Raw genomic sequence first — 15,628 nt, 5'->3', positions numbered from 1 at the left:
AGGTGTAGTTTCGAGGTAGAGTAACTCCTGAGTCATGGGTCCATGGTCATCTAGGTAGCTCAGTAAGTCAAAATGGGCATTTTATTATCATTTACTGGCATTGTGTAAGGTTCAGCTGTTCTTCTACCTGCCCATCATGAAGAACAGCCATTGATTTATTTAATCAAGAGTCATTTTGTTACATATGTCATAGTTCATTGTCATCACCTATAGATAATGTTAATGTTGAGGATGGCAGATTCAAATCCTTCGATGGGTAATACTTAAGTGACATTTGTCATTCACATGTTAACTTTGAAAGTGAGAATAAAAGGGATACTTTGTAGAACTAGTTCTTTTACTCATTAGAAGAAATGTAGAAGATTGACTAGGTAATTTTCTAGGTAACTTTTACTCTGTAATGTTACTTTTCGTGTACAGTTGTGTAAATACTTCTGTTGTGGTGTTGTGTACTCAGTTTTCTTTCCACAAAGTGCAATGCTTTATTTAATCGTGATGGAGAAGGCTCTGTCTTTTTTGTCAGACTAGTCTCCTGTTTCTGTTTATACACTTGCTTCAAAAGTATTGGTGAGCTTGTGTGTGTGACAGACCAAGGGTGCAGCATTTACTAGGTAACAAACTAAATTTGAACAGTGTTGTTAAGGATGTTAGCTGTTGAAAATGGAAGCCCCACTGGTTTGAGGTTTGGCTGTGCATTGTTATGTCCCTGATCCACTAACTATACTGAGCATATAGTACAGATTTTGATGCTTCTCTGTAATCTTGTGGGTTTCACCAAACAGGGTAACATGTGCGACCTGCATCACTTTGAATTGTTCAGGTATGATGTGATAATGGCCATAACACGAAGGGTTTTTACAATTATCCAATAGATAGTCATGCATTTCAGATTTGGCACAACTGAACATAAGCATTTTCATTATTGTGAGGTTAATCAAAGTATATAATGCCTTTGACCTACATCAAGCTTGTGAGATAACATGGATATCCTGTTCAAACAGAAATACGTAAAAAAAACAGTAACTGCATGTAAACTGCTATACTATACCAGGTGCCTCTAAGACATGACAAGTAGGGGTGAAACGGTATACCACGGTATTAGTAGAACTGCTGTATTTTGCCTTAGGTTCGGTATACCGTAGTGCAATCCAAAAGTTCAGTATTTTCAGTTTTCGTACCATCATTTTAAACCTTTTCTAAAATGTCTAGAAATCGAAGCATTTTGTCAAAATCTATGCATTTCTTTGCTAGATGGTCGCTATTTTCCTGGAAGTAAGTTCTCATATACCGAACCAAAGGCCTTGTATCGCAATACATACCGTACCATGGTAAGAGCATTCCGTTTCACCTCAGACAGAAGCCTGGTTCAAATCCCAAAATCAGCCTGATTACAATTCTTGGTGAGTACCACACCTGTGCTTGTTGATTTCACCATGGCCTACAACCTGGTCAGTTTGGGCATTCTTCCCACATTCAGCCGATATGCTGTGATATGAGTGAAGTTCTTTTCAAAGAAATGTTGTATTTAATTCACCGACACTAGGTAAAACATTTGGCTCTCCTACTGAGGACCTAGCTTGACTTAGTTGAACAGATACTGCTGTCCCTGAATGGTGTACATACAGAGGTCTTGTACCGGCTGCCCCTGTGTGAGAGATGTGTTGTGACAAATGCATTGTAATGTAGATTTTATTCCAGATGTGCAAGAAAATCTTGAAAGTGCATTAAATATCATGACAACTATCTGTTTTGTTGTTGTTTTGTTTCAATAATCATTTGCCTCAATCTGAAACAAGTGGTGCTGCTTTCTTGGTCATGCAATGTTATGCCTTGAGAGATCTTAAGTCATAGTTCTGCCAGCACTGTGCTCAAACTTCCTCATCAAGATATGACAGAAACACTAGATGTGACTATAAATCTTAACTCCCTCACACACTCAAACATTATTTGAGGTGGCACAGGTGGTCCTTGTAGGCATCCTTTACCCTGTGCAGTGTTGCAAGCCATGTTCATACCAGAATCTGATGATTGCAAGCAAGGTCCTTCATTGTGCTGTCCTTTGTGGTGTTACTTCACTTTCACAACCTGGCATTGTGGAGGTGATTGAAGTATAGGAATTTGGTTCACTGGCTTTATCCCAGATTGCTGCAGATAATAATGCTTGGTTTGTCACAACCTTACCTGCTCTTGGTTGTTTCACTAAAGGATTAAAACTGCATAACTTAGCACAGGGAAAACACCATTACCCACTCGTCTCTCAGCCATGAGAGTCCTGGCCCCGATTTCTCAAAACAAACTTAAGTTATTACTTAAATTTCAAACTGAGTTTGACAATTTGAAAAAGCTGAATTTTTTACTCAACTGCATTTTAAAAATAAACAAGAAGACAAAGTCATCAATATCCCCCGCAATGGCAAAATACTCCATGATTATGTCTACGAGTTATGATTATGTCAAATATTTAGGTGGGTATATAGAAAAGTGGAAGGAGAGTATTGAAAGGTTTTTAAAGTTCTGCTCCAGAAAGGAGCACTATCACCAATTTCAGTCTATGTTAAACTTGTTGCCATGGAAATGCCAAAAATATTTTATTCAGAATTCCAAAACTACCAAAAGGCACCAGTACACCACCAGATCTATGTATGTGCTTAGGTTGGTGAAGAAACATTGAACGGTTTTAGAGTTCTGCTCCGGAAAAGTGCACAACCACTAATTTCTGTTTTAGTCAAATTGTTGCCATGGAAATGCCAAAATATTTTATTCAGAATTCCAAAACTACCAAAAAGGAACCAGTACACCACCAGATCTATCTATGTGCCAAGTTTGGTGAAGAAATAGTGAACGGTTTTAGAGTTCTGCTCCGGAAAGGGGCACTACCACCAATTTCAGTCTATGTCAAACTTGTTGCCACGGAAAAGCCAAAAATATTTTATTCAGAATTCCAAAACTACCAAAAGGCACCAGTACACCACCAGATCTATCTATGTGCCAAGTTTGGTGAAGAAATAGTGAACGGTTTTAGAGTTCTGCTCCGGAAAAGAGCACTACCACCAATTTCATTCTAAGTCAAACTTGTTGCCATGGAAACGCCAAAAATATTTTATTCAGAATTCCAAAACTACCAAAAGGCACCAGTACACCACCAGATCTATCTATGTGCCAAGTTTGGTGAAGAAATAGTGAACGGTTTTAGAGTTCTGCTCCGGAAAAGAGCACTACCACCAATTTCATTCTAAGTCAAACTTGTTGCCATGGAAACGCCAAAAATATTTTATTCAGAATTCCAAAACTACCAAAAGGCACCAGTACACCACCAGATCTATCTATGTGCCAAGTTTGGTGAAGAAATAGTGAACGGTTTTAGAGTTCTGCTCCGGAAAAGACAAATGTGCACGTTCGGACGGACGGACGCACGGGCGGAGTCTATTTTAATACCCCCCGCAAAACGCGTTGCGGGGGGGGGAGGGGGGGGATAAAAAGCCCCAACAACTTTAGTAATCTATCCACGAAACTCAAATTGTCTAATATGTTTGAGTTTAATATCGATTTCAGTTCATTCTGGGAAATGCATTTTGTCAAATTTGAGTAAAAACTCTTTAAGTCAAAACCTTAGACTTAAGTTTGTTTCGAAAAATCGGGGCCTGGGGGTGAAGATCATCACAAGAATCACTTGATGGCAGAATAATCAGGGGAAGATAAATGTGTTGTCAATTCCATAAGCTGAAAATTGGGTAGGTTGTGCTGAGATCAGTTGTTCACTTTCAAGGTAGATATCCTTGACACCGAACACCAGACTCGAGAGTGTTTGACCTTCAGTTCCAGGATCCATTACTATGTGGATATGTAGAGCTGCTTGTTAGCCACATAGTCCATGGTAAGGCAACGCATGGTTCTCAGCCTCTAATAAGTCAAGGTTAAAGGTGGGGTGAGGTGAAATGGGGTTTTAACACCATGCTTAGAATATTTGGCTCATATGAGGATGACCCGTGAAGGTCCGGGTTAGAATTGATCTTCAGTAACCCATGCTTGTCGTAAGAGGCGACTAACGGGATCGGGTGGTCAGGCTCGCTGACTGGGTTGACACATGTCATCGTATCCCAATTGGGTAGATTGATGTTCATGCTGTTGATCCCTGGATTTTCTGGTCCAGACTTGATTCTTTACAGACTGCCGTTATATAGCTGGAATATTGCTGAGTGCGGCGTAAAACTAAATTCACTCACTCATATGAGGATGTGCGTGCGTGTGTATGTGCGACTGCTTGTACTAGCCAAGACTTAAGCTGGTTTTATAGTGCTAGCTCACTGAGATACCATGCCGCAGTTCAGCATGAATACCCCACTCAGACACATTATACTCCGAACTGACCAGTCCATGCCAAGTGCCAGGCAAGGAACAACAAGCACCATACTTTAACGTCTTTTGGTATGAAGCAACCGAGGATCGAACTCACGACCTTCCGCTCTCCAGGCAGACACTCTTACCAGTACACCACAGAGGCGGTCCAGGTTAATGAATTAAGGAACCTTGTAAGGCTAAGATCGTTTGATTGAAGAGGACCCCGAGTTTGAAAGACATTTGGTGACTATCATGAGGTGTAGGACGATCCTCTGGGCTGTGACTTCTATCTTTGTCATATTCTCTCGAAAGCTCTGCAACAAACAGCTGTGCTAAAAAGTCTCATTCAAAACATTTGTATTGGCTCTAAATAGAGCGAGGGTTGGTAGAAATGGACAAATGTTTCAATGGTACATTGAACCAAAATTGCTGTAAACAAACAACAGCAAAGGGAATTTGACATCTTCACTGTATTGTTCATTTTAAGAGCATAAATCATGAGACAATCTTCAAAAAAAACTATGTATGTCACAAACACTCGTATTATTAATTGTAGTTCTATGTTATAAACAAAACAATGATTCATCTTGTTATTCGTATTAAAATTTACACCGAGAGAGTAGACGGAAAACTTTCAGTTTTAGTGTTTAACTATGATAATGTCTTGATTGGCATTTTAGAAGATGATATTTGATGAACATAGAGATTTTTTCTGGGTTACATCTTCTTTTTATTCTGAATAAATCTCTATGTTCATATGATAATGTCACTGAAAACAAAAGCAAAAAGATTTCCTGAAACTGATGACTCACGAATGGAGAAATAGGTTCTGTCAGCTTAACTGGCTTTTCTTTGACCGAAAGATCTGTTTCGGCATTAGCCATGGCATTAAAGTGTGTGGGGACTCCAGTCTGACATTCATATCCCAGCAACCTATGCTTGTATGAGGTGACTGACTTGAACGGGTGTAACATGACATGGCTTACAATCACTTGTCTGGTCCAGCTTGCACAAAGCGATCTCAAGGCCATCTTAGACCATGTTAGTGTTGTGCTGAGATCGCCTTGAGTGAGGTGACCTTGGCCCAGACTTCTGTTATTTCTGGGAGAATGCTGTAGATTATCCCCAGTTATTTACAGACTGTCGTTTTCAAAGCTGAATCCAGAGACCAAATTTTTTTATTATTATATTGTGCTTAGACAACAAATTCAGACAAACGCACATGACTTAGCAATTTATGTGTGGTGCCCGTGGAAATAATGCAGTTCTGTGAGTCAACCCAAGTATCGTTTTACGCCGCTTCAAGCAATATTCCAACAATATCGTGGGGAATCGAAACACACGTCTTTGTCGTGAACGCCTTCGTAGGCTAAATATGTTAGTTAGTAAACAACATTGATTCGGTGAATTTATTAGCTGAAATAACCTGGCATATAATATCTATATACTGAGAAAGAAATCATAAAACAAAATTCCATTACAAATCATACTACTATTTTCACAAGCGAGATAAACTGCATCTTGACTTTGCAGTGACAAGTAAAACTCTGCGCAACAGTTCGCTGGCAGTTATACGGGACTGGGCCCAGACTGGTTTCATGTCTACCTAAACGATTAAAAGCGCTTGCTCTGAGTTCGTGCACCAGCAATGGAACCTGTTTAAAGTTGCAGAGTTATCTACCTTCTTTCGTAGGCGGCGTAGGGGGATAGCCACGCAAGCCGGGCAAGAGGACAGGCTGGTGTATGTGGAACTGTCAAAACACGTTATGACGATAGATCTCACAGGTGGCGATGGGGTAATTATACTGTTTTTTTAGCAGCTGGCGTGTCTGATGTGTACAAACAGAAAAAGCCGGCCGTACCATTTAATAACTTCGGCTTAACTTCCTTTCAAAACAAATCATTTAATGGCGAAAAGAAACAAGTTTCCGACTAGGCCTGAACATGTGCTATTCATTATAACAAAATTAAAATCAATGTTTGTATAGACATCGACTTTACATTTCCATGCATATCTAGCAATTGTTTTGATGTCAACATGTATTCATTGGTGATGGGTTTTTTCCGTTTTCGTGGTCGCTAATGCCTCGTGTTTTGGTAGCGTAGTTACTAATGCCTGCTTGTGAAATACATATATTGAACCTTTGTGAAGAGATTGTTTTATACTCACGATAAGTTTCTATATTTTGATTGCCTTAATTCTTAAAAGGGGCACAGTTTCATCTGTCTTCATTTACCTTGTCCAGTATTGCAGGTAAGTTTCAAAGCATGACCCATCTTTTGTCGCTTTATACTTTCAATTATATACAAGCGAGTCCGGTAATTCCGCGCAATAGTGTACTTCCGTATCGAGGTAAACATCGTCTGCTACCACATTTACGCTTGAAATCGGGACATTTCTACAAGGGTCTGGCTTTTAATCACTAAAGGTAAGTAGATAACAGTAGTTGACAGATAAATTGACAGTTTTATGAAAATTCGTTTTCATCGGACTTTTAAACCTTATTCTTCATTATTCATAACTGGATTTAATATGAAACACTCTTCCTTACATTGATGAAGTGATTTTTGAAAATAATCTGGCCCTAATACGCTTACATATTTCGGATCTCGATCTGGATGTTATGCGAATCAGTTGTTGCGCAGAATTTTTGGACAGCAAGCGATGTCGTCAGAACGCCGTTGAGGTCAACCGTATGGCATAATGCAACATTAGAATCTCAAAGTCGTCAATATAACTTATATTTCTAGGTAAATATGATGCATACCAGCATATTTACTCATGTAAACCACAAAAAATAAGAGATGTTAGTTGCCCTGTTGCGATCGATGTGCTTAGGTGCGCGGAATTACCGGTCGGCATTGTATATTTTGTAGGGGTGATATTGGGGAGAGTGTAACCAGTATATGAACTGACACACCAGCTTAATATATTTTGATGTTCAAAAGTGTATTGGTTATACAAGTTAAGACTTTGAAAGACAATGAACTTTTTTATTTGAATGAAGGCCACTGGCCCATAGGTCTATTCAAAGAAAGTGCATATGTGCATATTATGGTGATAGATAACTTCATACAAAATATACCTTACGTATACGTTATTCCAGTGTTAAGATATATATTTACATAAACTGTAGTTTTCTATGTAACTACATAGGTTTCTAAGTAACAGCACATCATTCGATGAGAGGGCATTTTAAGTTTATACATTTTCAGATTATGACAATACATGTACCTGAAAATGTATGTTGCAATCTTTATATTTTGTTGTGTAAATGGCAGATTTGTTGTTAAAGTTAAAGAAAACCAACTCAGGAACAGGAGTTGAATGGTTTTGTCAAGTAACTCTTCATTTCAGTTGTGATTTGGTTTCATGGACATCTGATCTACCAAAGTACTGTACACTTCACTTCAAATAAGTCAAGCTTTTTCCCTTATAAATGTAGGTAAGTGTTGACACTTGAACACAACTATGTGTGTACACAGTTTTCGTATTAAGATAATTGTCCTTCATATTTTTACAGAACTTTCATTGTTGAGACTGTCAGAGGGTAAGGTTATCATGATGAGATGCACTTGAGTTGAAGACATAACCACTAGAGTATGTAACATGCTCAGGAGACAGATGATTAAAGTGCACTATGGTGTATGATTTATTTTTACTGGTTGTAATTTCTCTACTTCAGCATATATGATAGCTGCGGTTAGTGATGTAAGAGTGTCATCAAACTTCAGCATCCCACGAAGAACACCTACAGCATGTCCAGCAACAACAATGTTGTGATTGAAATGAAGGGGGAACCCATATCCAGCATGTCAACAACAGCCAAAGGGATGCTTGCAGCCTTGTTTTATGGAGTCTGCTCTGTAGGCACAGCATTTATCAACAAGGCCCTCATGACATCAATGAAGTTTGACTTCCCAGTATTCATCATGGTTGTGCAGATGATGTTCACAATCATCCTTTTGGAGACTCTCAGTTTTTGTAGAGTGCTTGACATACCCAGATACACTTTGGCCCGAGCCAAGAAGTTTGTTTGGCCAGCAGTATTCTATGGAGCTAATGCAGTGCTTGCTCTTACGGCACTGGCCCACATGAACATTGCCATGTATGGAGTAATGAAGCGTTGTGTACCTATCTCCACCATGCTTCTTGCTGTCGTAATCCTCAAGAAAGGCTTTCCGTCCCGTCTGACCCTTGTGGCAGTTGTCATGCTCTCCATGGGCTGTGTTGTTGCGGGTGAGTTTCATTCATGTTATCTTGTCACAAATCACATTCCTCGGCTGTATATAATGAATTATACTTTTTTCTTTTTCTTATTTTATTATTCATCTTTTTTTAGGTACAAGATCATGACATCAAATGACAACCAAAATAAATCATGCATTTGTATGCAGAGTTTAGCGGTATATCACATTGTCAAACATTATAACAAATCCCATAATGAAAGTGGGTCGGCTGTACGTCAATATAAATCAAACAATTGATGGCAATCAGACCTGAATCCAACAAATTGGGTAAAATTACAAGAAGAGATGGCATGTGTAAACAAATGTTACAATATCGAATTATATTTATTGATATCCACTGTTTTATCTGATGCTTAGGGCACTCCAGTCTTCTAAGGTGCTGCAATGCTAAGTGGAGTTTCATCCCCTCATCATACATGATTCTGAGATCACAGGTTTGGACCTGGATTTTCCTGATTATATTTCACAGGCAGTGGGGTATCCAAATGGTTACTGCATTTGCTCGTCATGCTGAAGATCCAAGTTTGATTCCCCTAATGGGTACAATGTGTGAAGCCCATTTCTGTTGTCCCGTCGTGATATTGCTGGAATATTGCTAAAAGCGACGTAAAACCTCACTCACTGATTGTGTTTCTGGGTTTGTCAGCAATGTTACAAATACTATTAGCTTCAGCAAAGTGATACCTATCAAAGACCTGCATCATTTCGGTCATATCAAGCTCTGCTAGAACTGAAATATTGTTTTTGTGGTAAACCAAACTCATTTACTTGATAAACTGATGCTGAAATATTACCGTACTAATTTGCACCTCTAACTTGATCTTTTGGCACATGATTGTCTTTCGCTGAACCAGCTGATCATGCTAACTTAGATACATAGATGAATATCTTAAAATGTGATTAAGAAATTTATAATGAGGTATTTTCAAGTAATTGATTTTTTTAATGTTCGGTAGATTTTCGTTGAAGTTTTTTGCCTAGAGAAGGTTTATCATTCTGCTTCACCACCAGCAGCAGCAGCTGTCATTCACTCCAGCTTGGCTGGTCATACACAGAGCATAGAGGACAATCAGGTGTCTGACTTTCCTAATGACAAATCAATCAAATATCAATAGGGTTTCAATGTATGTTAGTGTAAGTTGATGTTGAGGGACTGTTTGATATAGTCCCAGAGAAAATCTTTACCAGCATTGAAAGTCGGATCGATTTCGCTCTGTCCAGCAGAGGCCCAGATAAGCTGCTTATCCGGGTAAAAGACGCATAGAAAATTTCCAGTTACGCATTGAAAAATAATTGTTGCGTACCAATTACGCATTTAAAATGTTAGATACGCAAAAAGTTTAAAACAAATGCGTATGGAATATATTTATAAAAATCGCTTGTGTAAAGAAAAAGACATCGATTGCTGTACTGTACTGTTAGTATAGGACTAGTGTTGTACTGTCAGTATAGGATGAGTGATTTTTTATGAAATCATTTCCATTATATTTAAGTTGGTTTTGATTAGATATGACATAAGGCAGGACATACCTGCTTAGTAAACTTACTCAATGACATATACTTAGGTGAGTAAAATGACTGAAATACACACATATTTGAAAGCAGTGGGTAACGGAAAATGAAATACCCACTCAACATTCATAATACCCACTCCAACAAAATACAGTGGGTACAGTACCCACATGAGCTAAATCTTATCTGGAGCTCTGGAGCTCTGGTCCAGGCTGTATCAGTGTAGGTATCTTTTTCCAACACAGGTGCATGACAGTAGTTTGATTGGTGTAAAGTTCCATTATTACATATGTGCTCTCCTATTGTTTGTATCAGGTGTATTAATTAACTGAACTCCCCAAAATGTCTGTTTTCATGTTTATAGATCGCATAAATAGAAAACCCACTGTACACATTCTTGTGACATTTCTTGTAAGGTCAGATGTCACTGTGTAAAACATCATTTGTAATCATGGTAATGGTGGACAAGCTGAGTTTGCCACTTAGAAACGAAATCAAATTTAGAATGAAAAATTCAGTTAATAAAGCCACACTCTATCAATACACCCTTTCAAACATCGAGTTATGTGTAATCTGAAGTTGGTTGTGAATATCCTTCTCAGTCTGCTGATAAAGAATCGTCTATTGTCAATGTCAGTGATGAAATTGTTCATAACATGGGGCAGGCAATATTTTGATGGTGTATCCTGATTACTTCCCTTGGTTGCACCTTACGCAGAATGCGAAAAAAAAGTGAAATCGTACCGTCTGACAGTAAGAAATTGCATACTTTTATAACACAGTTGTTTTTTTCTGACACAGCTCATATTCATTGTCAGTCCAGACTGTAGCTTCTAGCAATTCACTGAATTAATTAGTTTAGCTTTCCTGGTGTGTCATGTTAGTCAGTCTGGATTGATCAATTGTCCATTCACTTTTGTCTGTGCATAAAGCCACCGCAAGAGCTGTTGGAGATAGAAGCACTTCTGTTTCGTCATGTCACTACCTTGTACTTGTGTACTTTGAATTCACATTGGGAACTGGTGGTTTATTATAACATGTTGGGGGGGCTTCATGAAAAGATTATTTCTTATAGTTATAAGTTTAGTACATTATTAAGGGACTGGGCACCTTGTAACAGAGATGTTTGAAAAAAGATTTAAGGATATGAAAGCTGAACAAACAAAATTTTCTGAAAAGTCTTATGGATCATTTAGATGACCCAGTTTCTGTGGCGGTACTTCCCATGGACTATGGAAAGGTTTCCTTGTTTTAAATGTTTATCATTTTGATCAAAGGGTATAGATTGATGATAATTTTGTCAGTCAGTCATGCAGACCCAAAGTGTTATTGTGGAATGCTTCCTATAACTAATAGTATTAGTCTTTTCAAGGTTGATTAGAAAACACATGCAGACATGATCTCATAAACAGTCCTCTGACTGGTCGATTAGAAGTTGGTCTGACTTCCTTTATTGGGGTGGTGGTGGGGTAGCTTAGTGGTTAAAGCATTGGCTCGTCACGCCGAAGACCCGTGTTCGATTCCCCACATGGGCACAATGTGTTAAGCCCATTTCTGGTGTCCCCTGCCGTGATATTGCTGGAATATTGCTAAAAGCGGCGTAAAACTAAACTCAGTCAGTCAGTCCTTTATTGGGATATCCTCATATCTATGTGTAGCAGTAGCAAGCACAAGATGTGAATTGAATGACATCCACCATATCCACAATGATCCAGACACATGTTCTTTTTTTGATTGCCTCAACAAACTTCCGACTATGTAACCATGGCCTGTAAAACTCTAGCTTAGAGAAACCAGTGATGTATATCAGAAGTGATGCATGTCATTTGAAGCAGGATGAAAGGCTATCAACCACGGCACCAGGATGTCTGAAAACCTTTGTTAATGTGTTGTTATTTGCACCTGTTGTAAAGTAAACTTAGGCTCAGTATTATTCATTACACTGCTATACTGAGTCTAACAAACCCTAGTAGAATGTCGCGTCAACGAACCTTTGAATTGACCAATCAAAACACAGCTTACCAAATTGCAAAATGTTAACAATCGCACATACCGTTTGTACTTTTACCTCAAACGATTCTGAATGCTATTTTCCGCACAATCTCTTTTGAGTTATACACATGGAGGATGCCATTATTTACAACAGTGAGTAAACAGTCGCTGAAAATAGCATTTTTGTCAATATTCCAGGATGTCATCTTGTGGAAATATAAGTTGATAGTAAACATGTCATCATAAACCCCTAAGCCTTCATATTGCAGGTCAAATATCTGAGTTTCTTTGTTGAGAGATCAGTGTCACTGACTGTGAAAGAGAAAATCCAAAAACTATTTTGTAAGTCCCGCCAAACCCTAAATAGTAATTGTTGTCTGGTTAGTTAAATACTTTCATCCGTCTTGTGTTTGATTGGATGGTCATAGGTCACTCAAAGGTTAGCTGACCCAACCTTCTAGTAGGGTTTGTTAGACTCAGTATAGCAGTGAAACGATTAATATTGAGTCTACTTAAACTGACCCATTGTGACCTGAGTCACACATAATATTTACTTGATTTAAAGTTTGTTGAATAAAAAACAAAATTCTGAATTTGCCACTGTTTTCATCGTGCAGATACACTGTTTTGGCACACAAATACACATTTGTGCCCTGAACTGATTGTAATGGTGCAGGTGGTAACACTTCAAAATCTAAACAATATTCTCAATTGATATGTAAAGTTTGCATAAAGCTGTTTTGCAGGCTCTTCCTGCCTTGTTAAACTGTTTTTTTGTTTTTTATATTGTCATCATGAAATTATGGGAAGACAGGAAAACAAATTAGCTCTTCCTTTTTTAATTCCCGCCTAACAGGTATTTGTTTCAAATAAATATGTAGAGAATTTTATAAAGTATTGTGGATTATATGTTTTCAGACAGCAGTATTATACACACTATAACAAAGTGGGCTGTGTCACACTTGCACATTGTTAATGCTTTTGTTTAAGATAAAATTGTCTTTTGTAAGTAATATGTATTATAGTTGTCCATGTGATTAACAAGAAAAAAGAGTATTCTAAAGTGTCCAAATACCCCATATGTGAGGATATTTATTATCTCTGTTACTGAACGTTTCATGTCAGCTGCATGTTGCTTCTCTCCCTGCAGGTTATGGAGACCTGTTCTTCCACCTGAATGGCTACTTGTGTGGCATCTGCAGCAACTTCACACAAGCCATGTACCTGTTGCTGGTACAGAAGTATTCTGAGAAGGAGCAGTCGACCGTGGACACGCTGCAGCTCAACAGCTTCAACACCCTACCATTCCTCATCGTCGCCTGCATTGTAAACGGGGAGCTGTCTTCTCTGCCAGAGTACGACCAGTTCAACCAGCCGCTGTTCTACGTGGTGCTGCTGGTGGCTGTGGCTTCTGGGTGCCTGCTCAACTACTCGCTGTTCCTGTGTACGGGCCTCACCTCAGCCCTCACAACCAGTGTGGTAGGAGGTCTTAAGGCCATGGTGCAGACAATCATCGGCCTGTTCACCTTTGGAGGCGTTAGTCATAACTTATCAACATTCATTGGCATCTCGATGAACCTATCGGGAGGAATGCTATACATTTATGCCAAGTACAAACAGAACAAGCAGAAAATATCAGGGGACTTAAAAAAAGTGATGAGCTTTTCATCATCAGATGCTTTACAGCAACTGGCCAGTGTGAAACCAGGTCACAGGCATGTTTCTAATGGAAATGTTGCTTATTACCAGAGTACAGATGATAACACTTCTCGCACAGAGTCATGATGGCGGTAGTCGACAGAACACCTGACTAATATGAATAATATAATAATCCCAAGATCATTCACTTTATGCTGAACTGAAAAAGACTTAACAGCTGAGGTATATAAGTTAATAAGTGAATCGAAGAAAATAACAAAATATCAATTTGGAAATGTAAGATGGGAAAAGAGGTCTGAAATTTACATGCAAGTCAAAGCAATAACAAATGCTTTGAAATATATGTGTATCATAACAATGATCATGATTATTGTAGCAATTAAAAAAATAGTTAATTGTTTGTGTTGAACTTCATGTAAACAGAGAACATAGAATACCACTGATAAAGGTTAATGTTTTTACAACAGATGAAATGCTACAAAAAGGGAATGGGAATTTGAAGAAATTATATTTTGGTGAACTTGATTTGGGAACACTGTATTATTCTCACCAAATAGTTTTCCAATATGTGCATGGTTATTTTATAAACATTTTAAAGGAATACATGTGTGCATTAGAACAATAACTCAGCATTACTGGTGTAAGTAATATACCAAGATGAAATGTGTATATGTGCTAGTTTTAAAGAAATGATCATAGGAAGTCCAAAATGATTTGAGGAAGTCCATCATTTACACTTGCCTGTCTTGTGGCTCAATATTTTAGGAGCCGTCTACTCAGACCTACATTAGTGGCTCTGAAACTATGCAGTATGTTGGCAATGCAAGAGTTTTATTTTCAAAGGATTCTAGATTTTTACTGCGAATGGCAAGATTTCTGAATGAAGAGTTTGTTCAGAGATGCCAATAAAGGATGGTTTGTTGGCATTGGTGAACCAAATGAATAAAAATAATTGTGGAAAACTCCCAAATGCCAACTTTTTTTTTTCTTAATAGGGACATCAACTACAACTGATGCACACTAGATTGGTGAAAGCTGAAAAAGATCATCCCAAATACACCAGTCATTTAATGCAATACTTGTTCACTGAACAGATGCTTCTATCAAGGATTTGATTTGATTTGATTTCCCACATGGAAAATTCGCAAGAAAGTCTATACACCAAGAAATAAAAACTCTTGCCTTTATCGTATATATGGTTGATCGTCAGCCATTATGTGTCATGGTTTATATACATAACAATTGTACATAGGGAAATATATATATAATTTAGACAAAATTGTGGTGTGTGATGTTATTTTGCTGCCTGTAGAATGTGCTTACAGGGAATTTCTGTGGTGGGGAAGTCCCAGGAGGGGCTCTCAGGAATACAGTCCGATGTTCCTGGCAGTATTAGTACCTTGGTTGATCACTGTGACCTGCTGGGTGTGACAATAAGCTCATGGCAAATGGACTACCAAGCATTTTGTTGACATTTCATACATAATAGATATAACATGCCAGTTCAGGAACCCTGTGTTAAATATAGATATGATAGCGGGGAATTCCTTGTGAAGAATGTCATCGGTGATTGAATGGAGAAAATCAGAATTGGATAGTCTGAATCTTTGATTGTACTTCTCATGCTTCAACAGAATTAATTTGTAATTTTGCATACAGCAAAATGTTCATATTATTTGTGTCCATTCTCAGTTTTTAAGTTTGAAACTGTGCTATTTTGTGTCTATGACTACCATTTGTTATACAGCTCTGTGATAAATCTGAGTTTACATGTGGCTGGAGCACCCCCCCAGAGATAATAAGGACTTTGTGATAATCAGGATCTGGTGGGTTATGCTACATGATCAAATCTTTATTTTGTATAACCACATATTGC

General features: G+C 38.2%; 1 protein-coding gene across 3 annotated transcripts; it reads left to right on the top strand.

The window, feature by feature from the left end:
* Positions 1–6,033: 6,033 nt before the first annotated feature.
* Positions 6,034–14,722, top strand: LOC124275811 (UDP-galactose/UDP-glucose transporter 7-like). 3 transcript variants are annotated; one of them, XM_046711506.1, is made up of 4 exons: positions 6,044–6,134; positions 7,697–7,780; positions 8,025–8,578; positions 13,244–14,722. In XM_046711506.1, the coding sequence occupies exons 3-4, from the start codon at positions 8,098–8,100 to the stop codon at positions 13,876–13,878; spliced, it is 1,116 nt and encodes a 371-aa protein (XP_046567462.1). In that variant the 5' UTR covers positions 6,044–6,134; positions 7,697–7,780; positions 8,025–8,097; the 3' UTR covers positions 13,879–14,722. The 3 variants fall into 3 exon arrangements, with proteins under 3 accessions (XP_046567456.1, XP_046567462.1, XP_046567448.1); XM_046711492.1 differs by having other exon boundaries at positions 7,697–7,784; XM_046711500.1 differs by lacking the exon at positions 7,697–7,780 and having other exon boundaries at positions 6,034–6,134.
* Positions 14,723–15,628: the final 906 nt, after the last annotated feature.

Source organism: Haliotis rubra, unplaced genomic scaffold, assembly GCF_003918875.1.
Source record: "Haliotis rubra isolate DU_JTF1 unplaced genomic scaffold, ASM391887v1 Scf105, whole genome shotgun sequence".
NCBI lineage: Eukaryota > Metazoa > Mollusca > Gastropoda > Lepetellida > Haliotidae > Haliotis > Haliotis rubra.
This window is presented reverse-complemented; position numbering and strand designations above follow the sequence as displayed.